This window comes from Apteryx rowi, unplaced genomic scaffold, assembly GCF_003343035.1.
Source record: "Apteryx rowi isolate R43461 unplaced genomic scaffold, aptRow1 scaffold_93, whole genome shotgun sequence".
NCBI classification, from domain to species: Eukaryota; Metazoa; Chordata; class Aves; order Apterygiformes; family Apterygidae; genus Apteryx; species Apteryx rowi.
The window spans coordinates 809,864-833,063 of NW_020451238.1; the positions used below are offsets into that span (position 1 = coordinate 809,864).

The 23,200-nt window shown below is 36.7% G+C and overlaps 1 protein-coding gene across 2 annotated transcripts in view; it reads left to right on the plus strand.

Annotated features, from left to right (window-relative positions):
* Positions 1-20,750, plus strand: part of YPEL1 (yippee like 1) — a 24,620-nt gene extending 3,870 nt beyond the window's left edge. For both annotated transcript variants that reach the window (XM_026091860.1, XM_026091861.1), the window contains exons 2-5: positions 915-1,197; positions 12,567-12,610; positions 14,104-14,212; positions 16,291-20,750. In XM_026091860.1, the coding sequence (XP_025947645.1) occupies positions 1,081-1,197; positions 12,567-12,610; positions 14,104-14,212; positions 16,291-16,380 (360 nt within the window). In that variant the 5' untranslated portion in view covers positions 915-1,080 and the 3' untranslated portion in view covers positions 16,381-20,750. The remainder of the gene's footprint in view (positions 1-914; positions 1,198-12,566; positions 12,611-14,103; positions 14,213-16,290) is intronic.
* The last annotated feature ends 2,450 nt before the right edge of the window (positions 20,751-23,200 follow it).

Below are 23,200 nucleotides of genomic sequence, written 5' to 3' on the forward strand. Positions count from 1 at the left end.
TTTGATGCATGTAGCATGGTAACTGGTGGCCTTTAACAGATCAGTAGATATTTAGTATAAATACTGAGAATCTATAATTTTCAGGCAGGTGAACTTTACAGGGTTGGTTTTCCAACATAGCTGGAAGATGTGGCTGGTTTTGTTTATGCATGTAGTGTCTCTTAAAGGCTCTTTGAGGATTAAGAATGCAGTTGTGTATTCTCTGTATAGGATTTAGCTTTTACTGCCTGACTGTGATTTCAGTAGCAACCATTAAGAYTATTTTGGTAGAGTGAAGAAGTATCTAATTAGCTCTGATCAGGACACTAGTTAAAAGGTCTTCACTTAAAGGTGTAATTCAGCTGAGCTTGAAAGAGGGGGAGGAGGATATCCTGATATTTGAATTGGGTAGCAGCATCTTGCCGCTTATTTGACTTAAAGACAAATGTGATATAGCAAGATCTTTTGCTGAAAACTGAGGTGTAAATATTGATGTTTGGTTATTGTTGGTCAGAAARTGTTTCCCAAGATGCCTTGTCACTTGCCATATTGGAACTGACCAGTGGAATTTCAAAGACAATTAACACTCTCTAATGCCCTGCCTTTCTGCTGTAGCTGTTAAGCAGTTCTCTTCAGTGTAGTACTTTGTGTATAGGTGTCTTAAGGAATACTCCTTAATGTGCTTGTTTCATAGGGAATTGTTTGAATCTCCTTCATTAGAAATGTGATTGACTTGAATCTGCTAATAGAACAGAACTGCTTGTTTCTTTGGGAAACAGAACTTGAACCAAGCAGCTTCACAGAAGCAAGATGACCATAGTATAGGCAGACCGCTGTGCTCTAAACACTTCATTTTGCATCTAAAACAGTTGAATAACAAGTTAATCCTGGCTTTGCTGTAAAGCTGCTAACTGTTCTGCTCTGTTCACCTACAGGTTGTGACTGTTTCTCTTCTGTCGTCTGTGTGGAAAGTGCCACACACACTCCAGAACAACGACGGCTTTTGCTTGCATTTTCCAGTGTTTCTTTTGTCAGCGTGTTCAGCAAAGTTGTAATTCTTCAAGTGCCAGCCCTGAGCTGAGTGAGGAGCCAGCAGCAGAGATGGTAAAAATGACAAAGTCAAAAACGTTCCAGGCTTACCTGCCGAACTGTCATCGAACCTACAGCTGTATCCACTGCAGAGCCCATCTAGCCAATCATGATGAATTGATCTCTAAGGCAAGTGGTTTTAGAGACCTCATGAATTATTTTTTTAAACAAAATGGTTGTCATTGTATCAGTGCTCCCAATAGATAAGGGTTGCAAATCTGATGCATACTTTGCAAAGCATCTTCTCTGGGTTCATTCTTGGGTCATAGGTATTGTGCACTGAGGAATGGGTATCTTCTGGGAACTCCTGAATGTGCCATATAAAGGCTGATTTAATATATTCCCCATATTCACAACCTCCATCTATTGCCGGCTAGGTAATATGTGAGAGATGTCATATCTTGGAAGTCTGCTAAGGAAAACTATCTGAAGAAAATTTGGAGCTTAAGGTGGGGAAATCATTCTGGTAATGGTTTTTCCAGGTAAAGATTACTCTTGACTTTATTTGATGAAAGGTCACAAAACTGTTTCCAGAATGCCCTGCTGATATTGTGAAGTCTGTCAATGCATTCTTGGAGAACCATTTTACAGCAAAAGTAAATAATGATTAGTGTGAGAGAGATTCAGAATAGTTGAACTGTCTAAACTTAGAGGAAGTGTGGATCCTTGAAACAGGCTAGGCCTGTCCTTCTTACCTGTTGTTGGAAGAAACCAAGATTTGTGATGTATGAAATATGTAGGAAAACTTGAAGCTTGGGATAAATACTTGACAGACTGGTTCATTCTTTGCTTCAAAATAAGCTCCTGATGGATTTGCTCTTAATGGTGACCCGGAGAAAATACTTCAACCATTTCTCAAACTCTTTTCTTGTCTCTGAAAATGTTTTCTGTAAACTTATTTTGCTGAATAAAAATGCTAGTGCTAAACCCTTTCTATAACTGCCTTCATTGCTGGCTGTTGCTTCTGCTTGCTTGTGTCTTCAGCAGCAGTACTGAGGTAATGCGTTTCTTGAATGCTGAAGAGAGTGAGGAAGCTGCTGCTTCTGAGTTCAGGTTTTCCTTGGGCAAGGAGAAAGCATACCTGCTCATTTGTCCTCCAGAGGGTTATCAGGAAACAATGTGCTTCCCCCCCCAGTTTTTCTTGTTACTAACCTTTCTGATCTTTATTTAGATCTTCAGATACCTTTTTGTCACCAGTTTTGCTGTTTCAGTCAGTTTGTGGCTGTATTACTTGTAGGTATCATCTTATAGCTTGCTTACTCTTTCTTCTGTTCTTCCTTTGCTCCCTTCCCCCAAACAATTCTTTCCCTCAATTTAGCATATGTATGAGGTACTCTTACGGCATGGAATTGGAAACTAACTCATTAAATGCAAAACACTTAACTGGYTACATATATAAAATGATGTGAAGACATTAAGAGGGAAGACTTTATTTGTATTAAAATAAAAAATGCTTGTTGCTTTCTTTATAGTGACTGTTCATATTAATTTAATCAAAAATGAGAGAAACTTTCAGATAGTAATGTGAATGCATTTGAATTTCATTTGTTTTCATCTTAATTTAAAAATCTCAATATTAGGGATGACCTTTCTGGCAACATTTGATTTTAAATTACAAGGAAACACAACTTCATTATTCACTACGTGGTTTGGGCTTAAAACTAGTGGGAGGAGTTGCATTTTTCCTGAACTTCAGGTTGTAGAAATTGATMCTGCATACAGAAAGAATGCAAAAAGTTTTGCTAGTGGTGTTTATTAAAAGTTGTATAAATTTATCAAGAAGATACAATTCATGCACACGTACTTAGTATGCAACTCTTCTTTCAATTAACTTCRCATGCTGTACAACTAAACTGCTACAGTTCCTGCATGGGCCAGCATGCTCAAAGGTCTCAGCAGTCTTGATCAGAAGAATCTTTTGAATATGTCTTTAAAGTGAATTACATGTTCATATTACAGCTTTAAAAATAAAAATAACTTCAAATGGATTCAAAAAACAGATTTTTTTTTTCAGTTGAAAGGCTACAGAACGCATGGAGAATTCCTTAAATGTCTAGCAAACGTCAATATTTATTTGTAAGTGATTTGTAATGCTACTGGGAAAGGCTTTGGGTATGTTTCTGCTTTAATTCTGGCTCCCATAATTTCCAGTGAGGACTTACTATAAAGCAAGATAGTGTTTGTTTGCAGGTTGACCATATGCTCATTTGACAGCTGGTCAGTGTTCTATGAACTTAAGATTTTTTGCCTTTATTGTCTAAATCTGCGTGTRAGATTGAGAAATGCACTTAAATGTGAGGTGTATCTTTTTGGATGTTTGTAAAATTAAAAAAACTGCTTATCTGTTGTACTTGGTTTTGGAATATAGGTTTAAAAAAAAAAAACACCCTTTAAACTTCGTGTATTCCTACATTGGAAAAGTTCTTTTAATGGAAGCAACTGCAAATCAATAAAGTTAAGTAAAGCTGGATCATAAGATTAACAGCACACTGCTTTTCCTAGTGAGGGAAAGGTGGGAGAAAACAAGTGTTCCTCTATTTAAAATAAAAATACTTCTTAATCTAGAAATTGAAAGCTTATATAGTATCCTAGACAGCCTGTATGTATAGAAATCACTGTTAGAGTTCCAAGACTACTAACAGATGAACATAGGTCAGAATTGTCTCTTCATGTGAACCTTTTTCCCCGAAGTCTCTAAATACCCTTTTGGAGTACGTAGTCCACTAAGTGCTTTATTGATGCACATCACTTTAAGGTAGCAGTGAAGGTAAGTTAGTGATGTAGATACTCTATATGMACTAGCTCTGAAATGGAGTTACCATATTTAACTACCCAGCTGCAGCAAAAATACTTGAAACTGTTTGAAATGTAGCAAGTTGACTGTATATGATCTAAAATCTTCAAAAACAATGATTTTTAAATCCCCCTATCTAGTTTATCTTTATATTGTTGGGGTATGTCAAGTGTCATGCTCTGTTTTCTATGTTGTGCTGCATAGTTCCTGTGCTGTCTTGGATTTATTGATAAAGCAGAGAATCAGACTGCTCAGTCTAATCTCCCCTCCCTGCCTCCATGGTTAGGGCTTAGTTTAAAACTGAAGCTCTGGCAGATACTTACAAAGTATAATTTTTGGCTACAAAGTCTTTTTTGTTTTCAACTACCTACTCCAGAATCCCACTCCAGAACCCCTAGCTCTACAAATTTTTCAGCAGAAACAAGGCAAATAGTATTTGATACTTAGCTATAAATGCTGCATTTGTATGTTGTGTTTTGGTTGGGGTTTTCTTGAGGTTTCCCAGATGCATGGCTTTCTTTTTCTGCCTGGCTGGAAAGAGCTTGAATACATTGTAGATCCTCAAATTAAAGCAGCTACAAATAGCTTTCTAATGTACTTTCAGGCATAAGCATTTGTTATATTTGACACTAATGTGTCCAACTTCAAAATGAAAAGATAAGTTATGCAATGAAATGGGTGGTGTTTCTCTTAAATGTTGGTCTGTCATAGGAAGGCAAAGAGTGCTACATTCTCTTGTCAATCTCCCCTCTGATTCTGGTCTTTAATCTACTAGACTTCAGTCTACTAGAATTCAATATAAACTGTAACTCTCTTGCTTTTGAGAACCATTGATGCCAATTGTCTGGCAAGGAAGGCAGTGCACATGATTCACCTTTTCATTTTGTTTCTGTTCTGTGTGAACAGCATAGTATCTTTCTTGCCTTAGAATTAATCATGAAGCTCTTTCTTTTCCTCTACCTGTAAACTTTGTCGTGCTGATAATAAAATGGCAACCAAGAATCTTAGAAGTGGCTTCGAAAAAAGAATGCAGGCTACTAAGGCATTATAAAATGTGGTGCCAGCACAAGTGAAATCATTTTTCATTTGTAATTTTGCTGCTTAGTGTTGAAACCCACTTGGATGCTAATGATTGGTAGAGGGTATGTTAACTAGATATTTTTTCCTCTATAACWTTGGATGTTTTCTGTGTCTGGGGGCACTTGGGAAAGGGAGTAGGAGTCCTGAACCAGGAGGTGGTCAAGAGCAAAGATGTACATGAACAGTCCATGCAGTTAAACATATGCACGCATGTATGAACAGTTGTCACCAGTAAGTAACTTGTGCCTTCTTGGGAAAACACTGATTTGAAGGATTATGTATAATAATAAAGAATAGCAATGTAGATGACTGTTTAATTGAAATAAGTGGAATGTTGAGGTGATGTTTAAATACCCATTAAACACTAGTGACTTGTGGTGTTAGCAGACCTAAGTGCTGGATCATTTGCGTCTTTAGCAAAGACTTTACAGTGAATGTTAAACATTGAGTTCTTTCCTTGCAAGAGTATTGCAAGGAATACAGTAGTCTCTAGTACTTGGGGGATTCTGAAGAGTGGGGAAGAACCTGCAGCTTTCTCTTTCAAAGAAGCAAATGGATTTTTCTAGAATCATATCTTACTATGACTATATATACTTCTCCAAGACTACTTGAAGTTTGGGGGAGGTTGCCACTTATGTGGCCTGTGCAAAATGGTGCATGTATGTGGCTTTTAAAGCAATTCTAAAACAAGTTTTTTGAAAAGCATAATTAAAAAAGGTTTCTTCTGACTTGATTGTAAATGGTAGAGAATGTGCAATGATAGCTAGCAAAGTGTTGCTTTAAGAGCATAGGTTCTAATCCACTCCTGAGTGAGCAGTCACACAGCTAACTGGGTGTCTTTGACTTTCCATCTAGCTGTAGTCCTGATCTGTCTCATTAATTTCAGTAGTAGATTAAATTAATCTGCTGTTTAATGTACTATACTGAATTAACTGGTAATGGATGTGAAAGCTCAAGCTAGTTTTTCTGAACTGGTTCATTTAATTCTTGGAATATTAGAATCTTTCATTCTTTTTGAACCCATTAGAAATCTTAAGGAGAAGCAAAAGAATGCTGATTTCCAATAATTGTGCAGAAATTCAGGCAAGAGCCAATAAATTACAAAAACCTAATAGAAACCATAGAAGCTAATGGATATATTGCAATAGATAATACTCTGTTACTGAAGGTGGATCTGCTTGAAAGACTATTGAATCATCTTACAGTGTGCCTTAATGCTAGGGATGGAAGAAAATCTGGATTATGTATATAGACATCTGTGTAAATACAGGCTTTGCAATGAATGATACAGAAGACAATCTGACCAGAGGAAAAAGTGTATGCAAGCCACAGACAAGACTAGGTGTGTAAATAATTTCAGGAGCAAGTTCTGCTGCAGGGTTTGTGTAACTGTCATTGACTTTGCTGGGAAACCCTTGCACCTTGTGGATAAAACAGCAATCTTGGTGATTAAGTTTAATTCCCCAAGGCATTTAGTACACTTGCTCTTATTCTTGATGTGAAGAAAAAGTCTTTGGCTTAAGCAGATGCCCAATTTTAGCCTTATTTAGCAACTCTGTTTTTGTTGTCTGCTGTTGTTTAACTCATGGGTTTATTGTCTTTAAGTGAATGTGCTGTTCTTAACTTGATCTAGTTTGGTCATCTAGCTTTTGTTTTATGGTATAAAGAATACTTGGAAAGATAATTGGGCCTATTGTGTGCTTGAAGGCCATTTTTGTCCCCCTACTGGAAAACTTGAAAATGTGTCTAATTTCATAAATGTTCTGGTGACTTTCTGTTCTTAAGCTCCTAGTTTTTGGGTTGTGTGTTTTTGTTGTTTTCTTTTTCTCTTTTCTGTCAGGGGAAGATTCTAGTTTTTGGAAGAGAAGTAATCTTTGGAAAGTATCCATTAAGAGATTTGAGAGCCTCAAGGAGCTGGAAAGTGCAAGTTCTGTTCTTTGGGTGTTTTGACATAATTATTTCTGAAATGCATTCAAGATGCTGTATAACTCCAAGATAACTTGTTCTGCCTGACAAAGTCTTCACTTGTAGAAATATCACTTGCCAAACCTGCAGACATGCAGTTTTTAGGTTTTTTTAGGGCTGCTCTCTATATATTGAATGTTATGACTCTTCTTATTCAAATCAGTAGAAAAATGAATGAAAATGTATTTTCAAAAATTTTTTCTGATATTGATTTGTCTTGGAATCATCTAGAACTTGCTTAACAAGCAGCTGAGCAACACTATCTCTAGTTCTTTCCTGTRTAAAGCAGTTGGATCTAGCAGGCTTGCAAAAGATCTTGAGTGTAATAACAACAGATGGGATAAATCTTAACTTTTTCCTGATAAATTTCATTGGCTGTTGCTTATGTCAAATTTAGTTTTTTGAATTTATTTCGCTGATCTTGAAGCATTAGAGGCAGCAAAGATCTCTTGGCACATTTTATTCAGAAGATAATTTCAGGCATCAGAGGGCTTGGATGTGTTTCTGATTTAACTGTAAGATATTGCCCCTAAGCATACTGTTGTCTGAAAGTATCACTGAGACGTATTTCTTTGAATTGCATATTTGTTCAGAATACTAATTCAAGTTGATCTATTTTAATTTGTGAAGGAAACTAGCAAATGAAAACAAAAACCATAGACTTCTTTCATTGTTCTTTAAAATTATTTTTCGTTGTAATGAATAGCTTGCAAGCTGTGCTTAGGTATGATACTGTTAATGCCATTCTGACTCGTAATAATGCCTGTCATACCTTTAATATGTGCTAAGCTGGCAGTTTCTCTAAACCTTTCCTGTGGCTCATGCTCTGTAGTCACCCATCCTATCTCTAATGCATCCCATCTGTGGGGAATAACTAATTACATTATAAGCTTTTTAGTATCTTCCCTTCCCCCACCCATGTATGTCTTAAGGCAGTAAATATATATTCTGCTTACCTGACATTTCCTTTTTTCCTTGGTTAAAAAAGGTAATCCTGGTTTTACAGGAAGTAAACACTGGTATATACCTGCAGAATTAGATATGAACTATGCTTTAAATGTCTCACTTGACCATGTAACTTGAAAGTTCCTTTACTATAAAATATGATTAGTTTTGTCAGATGACTTTAAAAGAACAAGTAATACCAAACTACTGTTATAGTGGACCTCAGTATAGTTCCTAAGCACACTTAACAATTTTGCCTACATAAGCAGTCTAATTCTAGACACTTTCAAATGTGCTGAAACAAGAAAAACTTAAGGATCTTTGTAGATCTGCTGCCTATAGAAGTGGGTAGTTAGTCAAAGATGTGGATTTTCTAGGGAAAAAGTTTACTCATAAACCAATGCAATATTATTGAGGACCATCAAAAACAGTCTTAAAGGATGTTTATATTCCAGTTGAGAATATTAGTTTAACTGGTAGATTGCTGACCTTCTAAGTGAAAACCCTGGTTACTGTGAGTCATAACTGATGACCCTTGGTCACCCTTCCCTCTATCTTCTCATGCTTCTGCTGGGTTAAATGCGTATTGAGGATTCACAGTTACAACAATATGTACAATATAATGCTATGTTTTAATTATAACGGCTTATGTATAGTGCTTAGTCTTGGAAGTGCTGAATAAATTTTACTAATTAAAAGTTTGCATTTGCATAGGTAATGCTTATTCTGTGGAAGTACAGTTTGTCTTGAGACTGTTTTGAACAGTCATGGCTGTTAGTTCTTGGCCCTGCTATTTAAAATACTCTTTYCTCTTTCATTCTCTTTGAGGAGTTGACACACAAGGAGTTTAACCTGTCAGCCTCTTAAAATTCATATCAGCCTAACCAAATCATACAATACAGAGTGTGAGAAACCTAGTGATTGTAAAAACAAATGTTCAGTATCAAATTGTTATTCAATAATACAAAATACTCTGCTTATAACTGAGTTACAAGCTTAGCAAGCAGTTCAAGTGCCAAAATGAGTTGTTTTCTGTTCGTGTCTACTCATGGGCTGCATCAGTAAGTAGAGCTCTGACGATAGATCTTTCTTGTACCTGTTGGTTGATGGAAGTCTACCTGTTACTTGGTGTTCTGTGGTCGAAAATGTGCATATGTGACAATGTCTATCTTTTTGTGTTGTTTGAATACAATTTTCTGAGGGGAAAAAGACATCTCTAGCTATTCATGTGAACAAGAAACTGTGGCAGCCAAGCGCTGAGAGGTTAAGAAATTCATAAGAAAAATTAAAAGGCCCAGGAATATAAAGATTATCTTTACAGGGCTTTCACTTCAGACAGCGTACAAAAGTTCTGCATGATGGATTGCAGACCRCTGAATGCTCTAATGGTACATTGATGTTGTGGTTTGACGCTGATTTTTAAAGGAAAACTCCCTGAGTTGAGCAGACCCAAGTTCTGTATTCCAGAGCACGATAACACAAGTTGTCATGGATTGCTGTCAAGTTATCTGTGAGTGATGTAAATGTGGAGGAGCTCACTCTTCTCAGCTGGGCAAAGAAATAGTTGTTCTATGGCATGTAAATATAACATTTACCCTGTAAACATATATATATATATATATATAAAAATAAAATATATATATATATATATAGGTGAGAGATGTGCTACCAAATGAATCAGCTACACTCTACAACCAGGAAGCTAGAGAAGGTAGGAGTAGAAGAGTTTTTCAGGGTGGGGTATTTGCAAATACTTTTCTCTAAAACCACTGTCACAGAGGAAGGTTGTTGCTTTTTCTTCCCTCCCTGCTCCACATATCATCCAGAGAGTTAAAGTAATGGAAGTAATATCTCTCATATGGCCATGGAAAAAGGCAAATGCAGTCCTAGCGATCATCGGAGSATCTATTCCCAATAGAGAGGGAAGTGGCAATGCTTATGGTCAAAGTCTTGTGAGACTTCATATGGAATATTGAGTACACTTTCATCTTCAAGAAAAACTTGCATTGGAACAATTTTTCTAATGTGATTGTGTAGGACTGGACAAAAAAATCAACATATGCCATTGATGTGTGTAATTGCATGTAAATAAAGGAACTAGTTACTGTTATAAGAGATGAAGCATGTGGTTTAATTTAACAGGAGAGTGAATTTCTTGTTGCAGCTTAAAGTAATTTGCAAAATAAAGCTTTTAAAACAAGGTTTTAAAACATGGTTTGCAACTTGTTTAATGTAAGAATTTTTACAATAACTTAATTAAAGATAATGTTCATTGATAAATGTGTAGTTGTCCTTCAGTTTAAGCGTCTCTCAAGAGAAATCTCCAAGTGAAATCCTGTTAGGCAACTAGTGCTGATAGTTATTATAGACTGCTTTGGAAGGTTTTCTCAATTTCACATACATGGCACTAAAGTCTAGCATTCTTGAATAAAAGGACCTTTAAAGTGTTTTCTCTGTGCTTTTTTTTTGGGGGGGGGGTGGGAGGAGCGGTTAGGCAACTGCAGTTGTCTAAATTCATTTGAAATTGATTCAAACTGGGAACTTATTTGTTAATGTTTGTTTGAGAGTGTATCCAAACAGTTCTTGTCTTCATCTTTATTAAATATTCTCTGTTTCTGTATTGAGACAAGGACTCAAATTTAGAAAGCACCACTTATTCCATAGAAACTACTGACTGTAGTTTCTGTACCATTCTGCTAGTGTTGTGATGTGTTTTTAAGTATCTCACAAGAACTGAATTAGATTTTTTCAGGTAGGTTGAGGAAGGTATAGGGGTTACATTCTGGCATAGCTGCTAAGACTGTACTCAACTGGATCTCTCCTTTCAGGGTCAGTAGTAGCCCGAGTCTTAGCTTTCACTGTGCTGCATAGCTTATCCTCTTCCTTGCTATGTAAAAAGAAAGACTTGTAATGCTGGATAATGGAGACTGTACCTTTTCTCTTTGCTGTAGATGGGGAAATATATTCTGTGAGCAAAATAACTTTAATTCTTTTAAATGGTTGATAGAATGAAACTAAAATAGTAATACTGTAAGCTGTTAAGATGAGAAGTTCTGCTTAAGGTGAGATTTTATGAGTAGCTAAAGGCTGTAGGCAATTACTCTGCCACTGGTGGTGCTTACAGTAGTCTATAGTCATGTTTTTCTTTTAACATTCTTTGGTGCAGTATATCACCTAGTTAGTACTGAACAAAGTGTTAATTTATAGCCATGTTTCCCTCTGACAGCCTTTTTTTGCAAACTGTGTTCTAATTAAGTAGATATGACAGTCATATTGGTGTTAAGTTGCTAATTGTTAGACTGGCAAAACATCTATTTTGGTGCCATGTGACTTTAGATTATATAACTCCAAATATATGTCAGAAAAAGAATCCATTGTGGGAGGGTACTTCTCCCTGTGGTTCCATGCCTAATGTTACTAAAACCATTCAAAAATACTCAAGGTGAGATTTTTTTTTTCCCCCTCAAAAAAACATTCCATGTTGATCTAATGTGTATTTCAGAAAAGCTGGTCTCTGATCTTCAATACTAGAACTTCAGGGATTCTTAAAGCAATTGCACTTTTCTCTTCAGCATGGAGAAAATGATTAATGTTCTTTGAAACTAGGTTAGCTCAGGAAACTGAAATAACAAGGAAGGAAGTTTAGAGGTCTCTGTGGGTACACTACTGCAGAGAGAGAAGAAAAGGTCCACTTAAATGTGATCTGGTTTGAATGGCAAATAATGGCCATGTCGAAGCTAACAAGTAACTTGATACAGAAGGAACAAAGCAGTAGATCAAAGCAGTGGTGTGTTGCATGCTTTTTGAGTGTTTCACCTAGGCCTGGATCTAGTCTGCCCACAAACGTTGCCAGTGCGTTTGTGACTCAAAGCTGTCTGAAGGACTAGTCAGATTGAGGCCCCTGTGACTTCATTAGCGTTTGGAGTTTCTAGTGTGCAGGGCAGAAAAACTTCTGGTTTAGTTTGATACAGAAGCAACAAAGATGTAGTTCACATGCACTAAAACTGCTCTGCAAACCAAAGCAACCTGCAGTAAGTGGGGTTGATTAGGGCTTTTGCTTCAAAACTGTGCTACTGCTCTGGACTAAAACATTAATTTAGATGCAGCCAACAAAGTCAAACAGTCTTCCTTTGTCTGTAATCTAGCAAGAATGTGAGAGATTTGAAAACATATGGCTGTGCTTAGACACTTGATGATAACAGTCATTTTATTAAAATCAAGCTGAGCTTATAAATTGATCAGAAAGGTTCCCTGAATAGAGAGTTCTGGTTTTATGCTCAGTCCAGAATGTTGCTGCTCTTACCTCAAATAATGCAATGAAATTGAAATAAATTCTTTGGGGTGCAAGGGGAGAGGAAAGAAGTTGGAAATAATTCCTTTGAGCTGATTTTTAAGAGCAGATTATTTTAATTAGCACAAAAGATGTCCTAGGAAAATTAGAGCTGATATCTTTGAGAGGAGTAGGGAAAGAGAATGTTTTGTTTGCCTTATGGATGTCAGTTATTTTGAGCAAGAATATTTAACAACTTAAAACAGTTGCTAAAGTATAACATGGTGAAAACTGATGCCAATGAGGCCTTCCTATAAATAATACAAATAAACTCTTAAACTTCCAGTAGTTGAACTGAAATTTGTTATATTTGTGTTAAGTTTATATGCTTAATAACATACCCTTCTGGAACTTTTCTTAACAAGTACACTCTTTTTCATGCAGTCCTTTCAGGGAAGCCAGGGACGAGCCTACCTCTTTAATTCTGTGTAAGTACCTCTTTAATTCTATGTAAATATGTTATTACAGTTATGTATGCTACCTACATAGTATAATTTTTTAGTATGCTTCATAAGTGGAAAACAGTGGGAATTAGCAGCTGCACTTTGCCTTGTTCTTTTAAGCTATGTCTATACTCACCAGCAATAGTTATTAAAAAGCCTCTGAGTTGATTTTAAATACCCTACACGTGTAACAGGTTGTCTTATTTTTTAAAGCAATTCTGTTAACAGCTGAAAGTTTGGGGGAAGGTGTTACTGTAAAATTCCTTTTGTGTATGTAATGCTAACTGTCTTGAGCAGGAATTGCCATTCTGATATATTCTAGAAGTCAAAGTATGTCGCATGACTCTAAACCTGCTTTAGACAACTTTGCTGTAGTCTAAAGGAGAATTTTTTCAATGAGATAGTTACATTTACAGGTTAATGTTACGTTATAATTAGTACTTTTTAAATGACCTTAACTATTGCAAACCTAGAGGCTAAAGGTCTCTGATCTAATCAAGCCTAATATTTGCAGTTTTAGGCATGTGCCATACAAGGCTCTTTCTTTGAATTTGCTAATGGATGTATTTTAAGTTTCTGATATGTGGAATTGCATTTTTGTCTTTACTTTTAACCAGTTTATTGTGTTACCATATTTGGAAAAAGAAATGCAGTTAAGTGACTTGGTCTATTATAGACCAGGATAATGGAACTAGAACTGTAAAGGATTTGATTGCAAATCCTTGAAATCCCTTTTATATGGAGTTGCTCAGTAGACACTTGGGACTTCTAGTATAGTTGTAGTACTGAGAATCTGGTAATACAACAGCAAAAATGGCAACACTTTGTAGACAGTGTTACATGACAAACTTTGTTTAGTCTTGTCTGATCTTCCCTGTATAGGCTCTTAGTCAGGAAAAATTATTTTGACACAATATTTCATGGGATAGTTTGTTTTTATATTTCCTATTTGTTCATCATAGCATTGTCTGCTGATCTGTAGCAAAGAAATACTTATGAGGCTTTTTCCTTGCTGCTATTTTGGAGTTGGTTCTAAATTAAGCTCCTGGTGCTGATATACTGGTACAGACTTCCATTCTAGAGGTCACAAATTTCTTTTGAAGAGAAGCCTGAAACTGAAGAGGTATCCAATTATTGCTTAGTGTTCTGTTCTCTGAAAGTTTAAATACTTAACATCTCCGGCTTGATGGGAGAGAGTAAGCCTCACTAACAGAGTAATGTAGACTAATCACTTGAAAAATGAAAATCAGCAGTCAAACTTTTTCTTCCTGTCCTTCAGGTCAGTACAAGAATAGAAGTTATTTTTAAAGTGTTGAATAAGATAGGTAGATGTATAATTTTTTATATATTTTTATATGTATTTATGTGTATAAACACTTTTTAAACTAGTTTTTGTCCTCCAGAGGAAAGGTGGGTGACAAGTAAAAAAGAAAGCATTCTCATGTGGTTAATGTTGAATCATTTCTCCTTTTTTGCAGGGTAAATGTGGGCTGTGGTCCAGCAGAGGAGAGAGTCCTCCTGACAGGTTTACATGCTGTAGCAGATATCTATTGTGAAAACTGTAAAACCACTCTTGGATGGAAATATGTAAGCAATATACCTAACTCTTTGATAAGTGTTCGTGTGTTGAAGCACAATTATCTAAGTAGGCTAGGTGTTACTGGTAGTTCAGTTGATGTTAGGTCTAGTGCTTTTCCATCTATTGGACAGTAAGTAGTGGCATAGTTTTGCTTCCATTAAATCTGCTGGAATGCTGTAGCAGATCTAACTTTACATAGAGGATAGTAAAGCTAGCATGAGCTGTATGTGCTATTACAGCTATCTAATACTTCTATAGTACCTTTTTGGAATGTTACCAACCACATACACTGAACTGGATGGACAAAACTGTCCGGATGGGTTTTAATTTTCTTGGTTTTGCAAGTTGGTTCATATACCAAAAATGCAAATTATGATAAATGGTATTGAGCACTTTTTCCCTGCTTACAACTAATGTGAATTTGGCTCTGTGGTTTGAGAAGTTGTCCATACCACTGTGTTGCAAGTTTGACACTTGGAGGTGTTAGATTCTGGATGTTGTGCACAGGATTTTCACTGGTTCAGTACAGTTTCAGATCTTCTAGAAAGAAAGAGACCTAATGCATTCCCTCTGAATATAGAGGAGAGCTTCCAAGAAGGTTTCCCTCATTTTCCTTATTTTTGGGAATAATGAAATTAAATGCTGTATTTCCCATCCTTTGATTAAAAAAGTGATAGAACATGGAAAGATCTAAAACAAGATGTGCTACCCAGTAGATCTGTTGATTCTGGTTATGAGAAACTTACTTCTACTTCCTCCTCAAACCTCTTCTTCCTCTCTTTCCTTCCCCCACCCCTGATTCAGTATAACCAATACAGGATGTTAACTGGAAGGTTTCCTGTTTTGATAGCAAAAGTCTTCATTGGTGCAATGGTGAAACGCTTTGAAGAAAGTGAAGGATTGAAGTTACAAGTGGTTTTTGCTTGTTTACTTCTATGTAAGAGGTTAAATAAGTATACTGTAGTATTTTATTTTCAATACAAAAAGCAGTAAATTTTCTAGGCTGTCTTGTCTCTAGCAAAACCCTAATTTACTGCTAAGTGCAGTATAGGAGACAGCATGAAAAAAGTCCCGTCTCTGCTTAGTGCCCTGAGAGCACTTGTAGTTTTGACATCATTGTGACCTCATGTACAACAGGCTGCCAACGGCTAGAAAAGATCTACTATTCTTACCTCTCCCTTTGGGACTTGCTGGCCCATTTCTTGTGGTGTATGGTTTGGTACGAGATCACCATGGATTTCTCTATCAAGATGTCAGAGGAACTGTATTTGTTTAGACAGATCTCTGAAAGAAATTGTAAAGCAGCCTAAGGAGGAAGCTTCTCATTTGCTTAGTCGGGGACAGGTGGTGAGATAGGTGCTCTCTGTTGAGTCACAGAATGGAAGAAACTGTGTAGTTGTTCTGAGGGTTCAGTGATTTGTCAGCCCTATTTATACCATGCAAGAATGTCTTAGTGTTTTTAATCTGGCTGTATTCTGAAATCTATGCTTTTAGTAATGATGGAAGAGGAGGGATAAAGATATTCAGTATTTTGGTTGTTACTTGCTAATAACTGGCATCACATTGTGGCTTTAAGATGTACAGTTAAAATCTGTTGAAATAAATACAAAGGAAGCGTGAGAAATACAGCCAAAGTCAGAATTTCTCTAGGGAAGATTTGTCTCAGTAAATCTGTATTTCATAGTTTATAAACAGACTGATGCATAGACCTTGAATCAGAAGAAAAGTACCAAGTTAATTATTGTTTTCCAGAGAAATGTGACTCTCACTTAATTATCCTAAGTATGTTGTTGGGTACTCTAAAGACTGCCTGGGGTAGTTATAAAAATATTTAAGTGAATTATATATAATAATGCATATATAATTTTTGTATTTGATATTGTGGACTATGCGTAATGCAAAAGACAAAAATCATATATCCAGAAAGCTCACTTCACACAGGAGGGAGAAGAAAACACGCAGAACTCCAACAGCTTTGAAAAAATGTAGATGCCAGTGTATCTAGTTTTTATTTATAATGTAAGTTTGATATTTAAAATACTTAGCTTTCCCAACTTATTTCAGTATCTTTTTTTTTTCTTTCCAGGAACATGCTTTTGAGAGCAGTCAGAAATACAAAGAAGGAAAATTTATCATTGAACTTGCCCACATGATAAAAGACAATGGCTGGGAGTGAATCATAACCTTTTTTCCTTCAGTTTGGACAATATTCTGTGGAACATGCTTTATAAAAGACTAACGCAAAGTAAAGGAAGGTCTTGGCTAAAGTGGCCCTGAGAATATCACTGAACTCTGAAACCTCACAAATGAGTAGTGTAGTGTAAGTGGCTATTTCAGGCCATGTTTGCCTTTTCTCCTTGTGTAAGTTCCCTCTTTTTGTATGTGTATTATTGTGTGAACGGTTGTTTTGGAACATTTTGGATGACCTTTTTCTAAACTCTCTCAAACTCTAGAGAAACAGTTCACTAATTGAAAACAGATTTTACTGGTTAGCATCTGTCTCTGACCTATGCCTTTAATGCTACCTTCTGCTGTGCATGCTTCTTGCCTAAACACCTACACTCCAGTCCTGTAGAAGTTCTATATCTGAGCAGTCCTAAAGAATGTATGGGATGGGGTGCTTTTTTATATGTAGCAATTTCTGATGTATTTGGCAGTGAAAGGGATGCAGTATTGTAATTATTCATTTCTTTTTTTAAATTTGAGTGTACCACAACCTGTGTACATCTTGTAGGTGAGTTGGTTAAAGGTACAGTGCTCACTTTAAAAACATTGCAATTGCACTGACTGAAATTAGCAGATCTTAAGTTTTTTTTAGGAAGGGATATGCTAATGGCTTGGTATCGTAATGAAATATCTTAGATGGATTTTAAATCAATAATGCTGTAGAATATGTTCAGTTAAGACCAAAACATTACCTAAGGAGTTTGCTGGATRAGGAAGGACTCTATAAAAATATAGCTTGCAAGATCAAATGGCACAAAACTATATGCATCTTCTACTTTGGAGAAAAAATTAGTCAGTGTATTAAAAAAAAAAAAAAATTGGTACTGTACCTTTGCCAGTAACAGGGACTTGTGCATCGGTAAAGTTTTATGGCTGGTTCCATGTAGCTATATAGCCCCAATGCACTGGACAAAGAGGTTGATATCAAGAAAACTTGTTGAAGTATTCTGCTTTTGCTGTATTTGAACAAAATTGTTTATTTTTGTGAGAAATGGCCAGAGCCTTTGAGATGAAAATTAATATAGTATCTGTAGAAAAAAGGAGGGTTAATAAGAGAGCAGAGAAGTTTGATTCATTTTTTTTCATAAATAGAAAAGCAAGGTAGTTTTTAAAACAAGGGCGGGGGGGGGGGGGAAGGGGTTTCTTGGTTTGCTGGCTAAATCACCCCCAAGTACATTTTTATAAAAAAAAAAAAATTATATGAAACCCCCCTTCTTTTGTTCTCCCACTGTTTCTTAACTGGAATGACTAAGGAGAGAAACTTCTAGGAAGTGTATGCACAATATTAACTGTTAGTAGCAGTGTATGCACATTCTCAAACCTTTGAAAGAAATGCTCTGCATAAATTTGCTAACTTTATTTTCAAATTAAACAGTCTCTGAAGACGTTTTGTATTTTAATCCTTTTAATGCTTGTGGAAAACCTTTAACACTACATATGTACTATAACTGAATACTGTGGAAGCCTTGCAATACAAAATCATTTTCTTTCAATAACAATTCTAATATGGCACCTGTGAAGCTTAGTCACTGGTGCTGTTGCTGCTGCTGTTATGCTTATGGGAATCTCTGATAGGCTTTCTGAACTCTACTGCACTTTAGAAATTTTGTCATACATTAAAACTTACGCCAATGGGTAGGGGCAATACAGATCTTTAAAACCAGCTTTCCAGCATCTTTGTGGAGAGAGAGGGAGGGAGTTCTGCCAGCGTCAGCGTTCATCTATGGTGCAGGCTGGCTGAACTGCATTCAAGATGTTGTTGTCGTCGTCTATGTCTAGGAAATAAAAATCTGAAAATGAGAGAAGTAGTTAAAGCTGTTGGGTTTCAGTCCAAAGACCTGATGTGGTACAGTTGTGTTCAGTTTAGACTTTGTGGCTGACATGTTACTACTTTCTGCTTACAAATAAGATCAGGCTCCAAAGTCTCCTTTTTAACAACGTCATTGATGCAAGACGGGCTTTCGTGTTGCCTGTCTCTTAATCTTTTCTGACCTGGAATCCTTGGGATTTTATTTTCCTCTGTGGTAATGTGTGTTGCCGACAAGGAAAGCACTAACAGTACTATCAGCAAAAAGTTTGTGTTGGCTTCAAAGTCCAGTTGTAATGTTAATACTTAAACAGGCTTATATGAAGTTTGTGCATCTTTGGGCTTTTCATATTTCCTGGCTACAGACTTGTTGAAGCAGTACACTGGACTGAAGACAAAAGTAATAGCTGCTTTTCAATAGAGAGTTGAAATTAATTAGAATATGTAAAATATTAAAGATTTTTCTCTATAAATCTGTGGTTTTGGCTATCTTGTTAGTAAGTTAATGCTGCCTGTAACAGTCTGATTCTTATTTAGAAATTCAACCTCTTTTTTCAGTGCATTATTTATATTAAAAACTGGACATTTTCACCAAAACCTTAATTAACTTTGATGCCAAAGGTTGGGACTTCATCAAGTGCTTAGCACGTAGAACTTCAGACTACTGGCATAAGGAGTTAATGTATGATATTTATGGCTTTTAAGAGAACCAAACAAAGCAATATTCTCATTGATCTTCTAAGAGTGGAAGCTTAGAAGGAGTAAGGAGTGGAACTAATACAGAATTGCTATTACATGCTACCATGTAACAATTCTTTAGGCTCATTCTATTGAGGGAATATGTGAATTTTTTTCCTGTATTGCTTGGCAGCATCAATGATTATTTTTCTCCCCTTGTGAAGATTTAGAGAGTTCTTGTTATTGGTTTTGGTGAAAGTAGAATCCAGATAGCAATGGCTGCTGGCTGATGTGAAGAGGTCAGTCTGGTCACTGGACCCTCCAGCAGTCATTTGAAAGAAAAATAAACTTACTTGAAAAAGAATTTTACTAAAGCATTTTCCCTCTAACCAATTTTTGTAATATATTAAAGATTATATTTAAAGTTTGTATGTGTTTGCTCTGGGCAAGTTTACTTCCCCTCCAACTTGAGCACTTTTGTTACTTGTACTGGTTATTTTTATTGTTGGTCTTAACATTTATTTTGTATTTTGTTTTTTACAAACTGTAACAAAAAGCTTTTGTGAACCTTTGTTTCTTGCTGGCTCTTTCTTGGACCAAATGAACTGACTATGAGCTGGCTTAGAAGAAATGTTCATTGGGATGCATAGGAATTTGCTAGCAAAAATGTACRTGTATTGAAAGGTTTTTTCCTCTGAACCTCTACAGCCGCGCCTGTTCTGAAGTAATTGAACATAACTTGATGTGACTTTTGTAATCTGACATATTCTGACATATTCTCTGTCTAGGTCCAAAATAGTGGCTGTAACATAGGTGTTCCAGAATTGAGTGTGCCTCCAAAACACTAGAATTATTTCTTTGGCTGATCACTCTAAACACCTTTTTAACTAATGAAGAGCAATGCTGCCATCTATAAAAATCCTGTTAAGTTGCAAAACTTACTGAGAAATAGCTGCAGAATTTAGGGAGGGATTGATTGCTGACACATCAACCTGACCTCAGTAACTTCATCTGCCAATAAAAATGGCCAGCGTATGAATTTTTCTCATTCCTTGTAAGTATACAAGGATGAACTGTATTAATGAGGTCTGTTATAACTCAGTCTTAAGGTCCCGATAGCAAGGTCTAGTTTAACTGTCAATCTGAGTGGCGTGCCTTGCATGCCTGCAGTTTTAGCAGTCTGTGGGAGAGGGGAAATAATGAAATTGATTTGAATTAAAATTTGGTCTCAAGTCCTGACAAAGAGTTATCAGGATGTCCATAACCAAATGATCATCTGTATTTCTTATTGGTATATAAAGTTAATGAGTTAATTAGTACTACGTACCATGTTTGGACTCATGCTTCTCTCCAAATAATGCTTTTGAAGGTTTTTCTGCATGCTCATCTCAGCAGTCAGTTTGCAACAGCAGTTCTGCCTAAACGGGAATACCTGGAGAGTCACAGACCAAATTTCTAACATCTCCATTCTTTGATAATGGAGATGAGTGGAAGAAGCTGTCAAATTGTTGTTAAACTTTTCGGACACTTTATTGTACTTCGTTTAGCACTCGTGTAAGCCAACCAGCAGTATAAACACTTACTGCAAAAGGAACAGACGTTTCAGAGGTTTCTTTTAAAAGGACTGTTACAAATGGTTTAAGGCCTAAGCATGAGTCATAAATAGCAATTGAGTTGTGCCTCATTGTTTCTTAAACTCTTTACAATGCTTTCTTTTACAGGTGACATGGCTGTGTTGCTGTTTTGTCCTAGCAATACTGTACATCATTTGTTGTTTCACTATATTGTATCTATTTGAGGTATCACAATAAAAGCTTTTAATTGTTTTGTTGTTACTTATCTTTGTGCTGTCTTTTCATGCTGATTTAAATTATTTTCATGCTTTTTTTTCTCTCATAAGGCCAGAGAGAAAAGCCAGTGCTCTTAGCTGCTCTTAAGAACTTCTGTATGTGGGCTGAATTTGACTTCATGTGATTAAGAATGTTGCTTAAGCATTTGTTTGTCCTTTTACTAATCTTTCCAAAATACATATAGTTAAAACRAGTTTCTACTTTATAAAGCTCTTTGCCATTTTGAGCTATTTGATAAAACTTCAGCAAATAAAGTGCTTTTAAAGAGATGGTCAGTCTGTGCRCACCCCAAAACTAACTTGCAGCAAATATTTTTAGGAAGTGTGAGCATGTTTTCTGTTGGATTATTTTGGTCATCCTGAGACCAGAGCAGCAGTCTGAGCACAGGCACTCACTCTGTTTCTGCTTTCATGGGGAGGAACTTTTGTAGTTCCTCTAATCAGATTAACAGTCTTTTCACATGTCAGGGGCATTAAGTCCCCACCCTGACTCAGTAACAAAGATCTGATGGAAAGTAGTCTTCTCCATTCAAGAGCTCAGATCATAGCAGAGTTAGTATTGACTCAATTTTATTCAATCTGTGTAGCTGCAAGAGGCACAAAGTGTGCTGCATTCCTAATTATGAAGGACCCCACCAACATACAAACACCAACTTTCTTGTCCTAGAAGTCAGCCAGTACATCACCTGCTGTCTGTAGCTGCATGACATGATAGTGGCTCTTGGATTCTCCAGTGGAAAATCCCTATGCAAAACAGCAAGTTCTGATAGTCAGCTGGACCAGGAAGGGAAAATAAAGTAAGAGGGGAACAATTTTGTTGATCTGCTGGTCTCTCTCCTAACATAGCTCCAGTGTGCACTTTGCCTCATTTATGATGAGAGGACACTGGCTCCTGTTCAACCTGGCACCCACTGTTACCCGCAGGTCCTTTTCAGCAGGGCTGCTGTGCGGCTGGGTCCCTGTGCCATCTGAGCATGTATGCAAGACCTGAGGTTTTTCAACCCTGGGTGCAGAATTTTGCACTTCTCTCAACTTTGACGTTTCTGTTAGCTGAATCCTCAAGTTTCTCAACGGCTCTGTGGATTGAAGCTCTAGTCTTTTATACATAAACCACCCTTCCTAATTTAGAATTGTCTGAAACTTTGAGGGTCCACCTGTCTCATCTGTATCATTGAGGTTTTTGAACAATATAAGCCCCACTATTGAGCATTAAGGTACTCTGCTTCCTACTAGCTGCCCACTGGACATGGAGCCTGAAAGCCTAACCAATTTTTGGTGCACCTAATGGTCTGTTCGTCCAGCTGTAACATGCTGTGGAAGATGGTATCGATGCTCTTACAAAAGCTAAAATACATCGCACCAACCACTTTAGGCAGTTGATTCCTCACCGAAGCAATCAGGTTGGTCAGACATGGTCTGCCCTCATTTAAAGGGTAGGGATGATTCCTGGTTGTCTTTCTGTCTTTCATGTGTTTTGAAATGGACCCAAGAGGGGACTGTGTGCTCTGAGAGTCTCCTCCCCCCTGCCTCTCCCTGGAGTAAGTCACAGAGATCACGCCTATCCCTACCCCACATTCCCCCTTCAGAAAATCCAGGCTCTGCTACTCATTGATGGTTCATTAAATTCTTAAGCCAAGCAAAACAATGTTTTCTCCTGAAAATCAAACCGAGGATAGTCATACTGATCTTAATGGTTGTAATTACAAGAAGAAAGGTAAAGTGGAACTTGATTAATTTGAAAGACTTCATAGATTGAAACTAATGTCTCAGTTTAAAAAAATTCCCCTAAAAGCTCTGTTTACTGATAGTAAAAATATCTAAAAGATCCTTTATGTTGTAGCCAGGGACTATTGCAGTGATTTAATTTACTTTCCTATATAACACAGGGTGTAGGACTGTCCTTAATCACATGATGCTAGTCAAACAAATTAACTCTTTTCAAGAAAATGCTTCACAGTGGTAGATAGTTGTTTGCTAGTACAAGATGTAGTTGTATGGTAGGTAATATTGAAGTGTAATTAAAGTGTTAATGAAATGAAATGTTCATAGACAATCTTAGCCCCCAAACAGACCATGTTGTGCAGCTGTAATAATCTGATTATTTTTTAGCATAAGAAGTCACAGTCATCAGTAGGGTGCATAGAATTTAGATACAAAACACTAGTTGTTTGAATTTGAACACTTCAAAGTAAATGAAATCAGGGGCAAGGACTGATGCAGGGTTTTTTTAGGGGAGTCTGTTTTTTATTTGACTTACTTGAATATTCAGCAATTACTGAATATTGGCACTAGTGCATCAAATATGGTCCCTTTGCATGGCCAAGGTTGAGTAACATCTCCTGCTCCCTATGAAGGCATACCGTGCAGGTTTAATCGGTGTCTCTTCAATAATCCCTCATTTCTCATCTCACAAAGGGTTGGGGATGTGCTATGTAT